This window comes from Buceros rhinoceros, unplaced genomic scaffold, assembly GCF_000710305.1.
Source record: "Buceros rhinoceros silvestris isolate BGI_N320 unplaced genomic scaffold, ASM71030v1 scaffold33419, whole genome shotgun sequence".
NCBI classification, from domain to species: Eukaryota; Metazoa; Chordata; class Aves; order Bucerotiformes; family Bucerotidae; genus Buceros; species Buceros rhinoceros.
In genome coordinates, this window is record NW_010432709.1 from 21954 (window position 1) to 25748 (window position 3795).

At 41.4% G+C, this 3795-nt stretch overlaps 1 protein-coding gene across 1 annotated transcript in view; it reads right to left on the reverse strand.

Moving 5' to 3' along the window:
- Positions 1-383: 383 nt before the first annotated feature.
- Positions 384-3795, reverse strand: part of PARK2 (parkin RBR E3 ubiquitin protein ligase) — a gene marked incomplete at its 5' end in the record, with an annotated part of 16351 nt that continues 12939 nt past the window's right edge. The window contains one exon of the mRNA XM_010143867.1: positions 384-493. Coding sequence (XP_010142169.1) covers positions 384-493 — 110 coding nt within the window. The remainder of the gene's footprint in view (positions 494-3795) is intronic.

A 3795-nucleotide genomic window follows, 5' to 3' on the forward strand; every position in this document is an offset into this window, starting at 1 on the left:
GTGCAGGCTGCTCTCTTGCAAGCGTTAACGGATTCCTGACTATAAATGTCAAGCAAAGTTCCTCATGGTGAAGCTGTCTGCCCTCTGCGCTGACAGACTGCACAAGTTCAGAAGGGTGTAATTTAACCTTCTCTGTACCATGATGAGCAAGTCTGTCCATTAAAACAATTACTCTTTTTACTTAGCGGATTAACTTCCCCGGCATAACTTAAAATGTGATTTTGGTATGATTGCCTATGCAAGAATGCAAAAACCAACAAACTGGGCCAGCTTCTGAACTCCATGTCCCTGAAACCACTGGCAATTTTGTTTAAGCAAGGAGTTCAGATTTGGGCCCTGATGAAAACAAGCTTTAGCGGCAACACGGGCTGGCCTCAGCACTACTAGTCAAACCAGTGATCTCCCATGCAGGTTCTGTTCCACTCCAGGCCACAGTTCCAGCACCACTCAAATCTGCACTGAGGGCGAGGACATTTCATGTGCATGCAGCCACCTGCAAAACAGCAACAGAATGACTTTGATACTTGGCAAACACTTAGAAATTTTAATCACAATTATCAGTGTTAAAATCAACTTTCTTAGGCATTCATTTACTAGTCAAGTAGAATATCTAACAAAAGAGAAGTAAAAACTGAAGAATAGGTTTCCTGGGCTTTCTAAAACCTGCTACTCCCTTTCTTACTAGGGCATAAAGTGCTGGTCTCACTTGAGAGACTACAGGAGTAGGACGAAACTAGAAGAGACTGTGCTAGGGACGGGGAAAAGAGATGACAGTCTGTGGCTTCTCAAAGTAGTCCTGGAGCTGTCTGCTCAGGGATACTCCACTCTAGTCCAGCTGTGAGCCAGAAGCTGAAGGAAATTCGATTCTTTTTTGAATTTGGGTTCAACAAATGAGAGATTTGCGAAGAGAATAAATCAGGAGATACAGACTGCGGTGGCTGACTGCTAATTTTAACAAAATGGCATTAACAATTTAAGTTGATTTGACCTTCTTAGTATCTGAAGCAGCCTTTTGATCCCATCAATGTTTCCTGTGTGATGGGTTTCTTACTTGCCCATGCTGTGAGCAGCATTAATCTTTCTGCTCACAAGCCTGATGAAATGTTTATTTTGTAATATATGAAACATTAACATTGTCAAAGGTCATTACAGACATACACTTCAAACGGAAATTATGTTGTTTACCACACAAAGAGAGCTCTTGTACAATACAAACTGAAAGAAAAGCATGTAGTATGAAGAAATGCTGAAACGTCATCTTGGTTTGACTCCAGATGGTGATAGGAGGTACAGGGAGTGCGTGTTCCCTACTGTACGACCTGCTACCCTTACACCACCTTTTCTACAAATGCCACTCCAGAATGATTCTCAGAAGGTAAATCAGGAGGAGACACAAGAACTGGTTTGTTAAAATAGGCCTACCTATCTGCTTCATCTGACACAGAGAAAAAACTAGCTGTGATGCAAGGTCTATTCCTCAGTTTATATCTTTGTGTAAGAGATGCTGTTTGTCAGACATGTTTATCTTATTTAAATGTAAGCGTCCCAATGGCCAGCCTCCATGCTACACTTTACTTAAGGTTTAGATCTAATTCTCTCTTGCAATTTGTGTTAAGCTATCACTGGGTAAAATGCATCTCAGTCCTGGTGCAGGACCCAAACCCCAATGGGCACCCTCTGTCAAACGTGTGCTCTACCTGCTAAGCTGCATAAATCACGTAGCTCTGCTACATGGCAGTTGAGATCAGCAGTCAGGGTGAAGAGTGCCTCAAGCAATGCAGCCTACGGCTTTGTGAGTACAGCGGTCATCTGAGAGATATGGATGTGTGTCTAAACTCACTCAGACTGGGAACTGAGCTGTGGGAAAGTGTTTTGCTCTTGCGCTTTGGCTATGACAGGAAGTTATTGGCATATAGAAATGCCTATAGCTATACAGGCTATTATAGAAAAGTTATTGGCCTTGCCACTGTCCCTTATAAAAGTGTCCACAGAAGCATTTGGGGTGGGAAGGCAGAATTATTCTCATGTATTGTCAGTGTACTCCTCCCAAATGAGAACTGTTGGCAGCCTTTGGCCTCTTGACATCAGCTGTACTTGGGGAGAAGATGGCTCACAAATGTCAGTCTACTGCACATGCAGTACCCGTGACCAGAGAAGAAAGCAAGCCCTGCACTTTTTAAGTTTCATGCCTTAATTTGCAGAATCACAGAAACACCAAGGTAGGAAGGTACCTTTAAAGATTATCCAGGTCAATCCTCCTCTGCTCAAAACAGAGTCAACTGAAGTAGAGTATTCAGGGTTGCACACAGTTGGGTTTTGAATGTACCCTAGAATGAAGACTCTTTATAAGCAACCTTGTTCCAGTCTTCAACCACCCACAGAGCAGAAAGCATTTTCTTATGTTTAAATGGAATTCCTTGAGTTTCAATTTGTGACCATTACCTTCTGTGTTTTCAGTGAGCACCACTGAAAAGGGTTTGGCTCTGTCTTCTTTGCTCCTCCTTTGCTGTCGGCTTTCTTTTCTTTAAGAGCACGTTACTGGCTGATGTCCAACTTGCAATCCACCAGGACACTCAGGTCCTTTCCTCAGGTTGACCCTCAACCTGTACAGGTGCATTTCCCTTTGCTGAACTTCATGAGGTTTCTCTCAGCCCATTTCCCAGCCTGCCAAGGTCCGTCTGAATGGCAGAGCTGATTCCAGTGTGTTGAAACATTTCTAGTCTGCTGCTGTGGCTTTGGCATTTTACATTACAAGGTATTGTTCTGACATGGGCCAGGCTATAAGCAAAGAAAGGTCTTTTCCTGTATATTATCAATTTTCAATAAATATTTTCTTTCAAAGATAAAAAGGATAATGGCCTTTATTTCCTTTTTTCATACATTGGGGATTTTTACAGGCAACCTCCCTAAACACTAGTGGGAGTTGTATAAATGGTGTCAAATAGGGATATCCTGTTTGTGACAAGTGACAACTGCCTGTAATCTAACAGTAAAGATTTTGTGGCAAAGGCTAAGAGAAAGTAAAGGTCCTAGCACTGCTTCAAGCCTGACCAGAAGGTTTTTTTTTCATTTGGCTGTGCACAAACTGTTAAGTATGAATAGTCATGATTATTATTTGTCTATTTATAATCCAGTTCAAACTTCAGTTTCACAAGTCTGTAAATCATTTTTTTGACCTATCCCTCTGTTATCTCTCTTCTGCTGCCTACCTTGCTTTCTACACTTTGACAAATCTTGTCTCGCCTTCCCACTCTTGAATTCACGCTCGCTTTCTTTCTGTTTCTTGCTCTTGAAGAAGTCTCCCACTTTCCATCTGCCAACTGCCTTATTTTCTTTCATCAAACCCCAGATTTCAAGATTTTGTCCTATTTCTTCCTCAGTAGTATTTCTGCGGTACCACTGCTTGAAGTGTTCTCTCCTTGCAGTTTACAGTGCCTTATTTAGTATTTTCAGTGTCCCATTTGAATAAGCGATGCCTGAAAACTGAGAAGCATCCTCTATACTTAATATTTGTATAACTTCTGGGCAGTAATTTTCATATATTTTGATAAAATAACATAAATACAATTAAATTGTGGAACAGAATGAACCTATAGGACCTATTTACTCTTCCTGTTCCCTATTTTAACCACCCCAGTGCCAGCAGGTTACTTTTTTTCCTACATACTAAGCATTGATTAGAGCAGTTTGTCAGGACTCTTGTTTCTTCCTCTGACTTGCTCTTTTACTGTGGGCATGCCACTGGGTTGAGACTGATCTCATTCTAAATTCAGCTATATACTGTGTAGACATCTA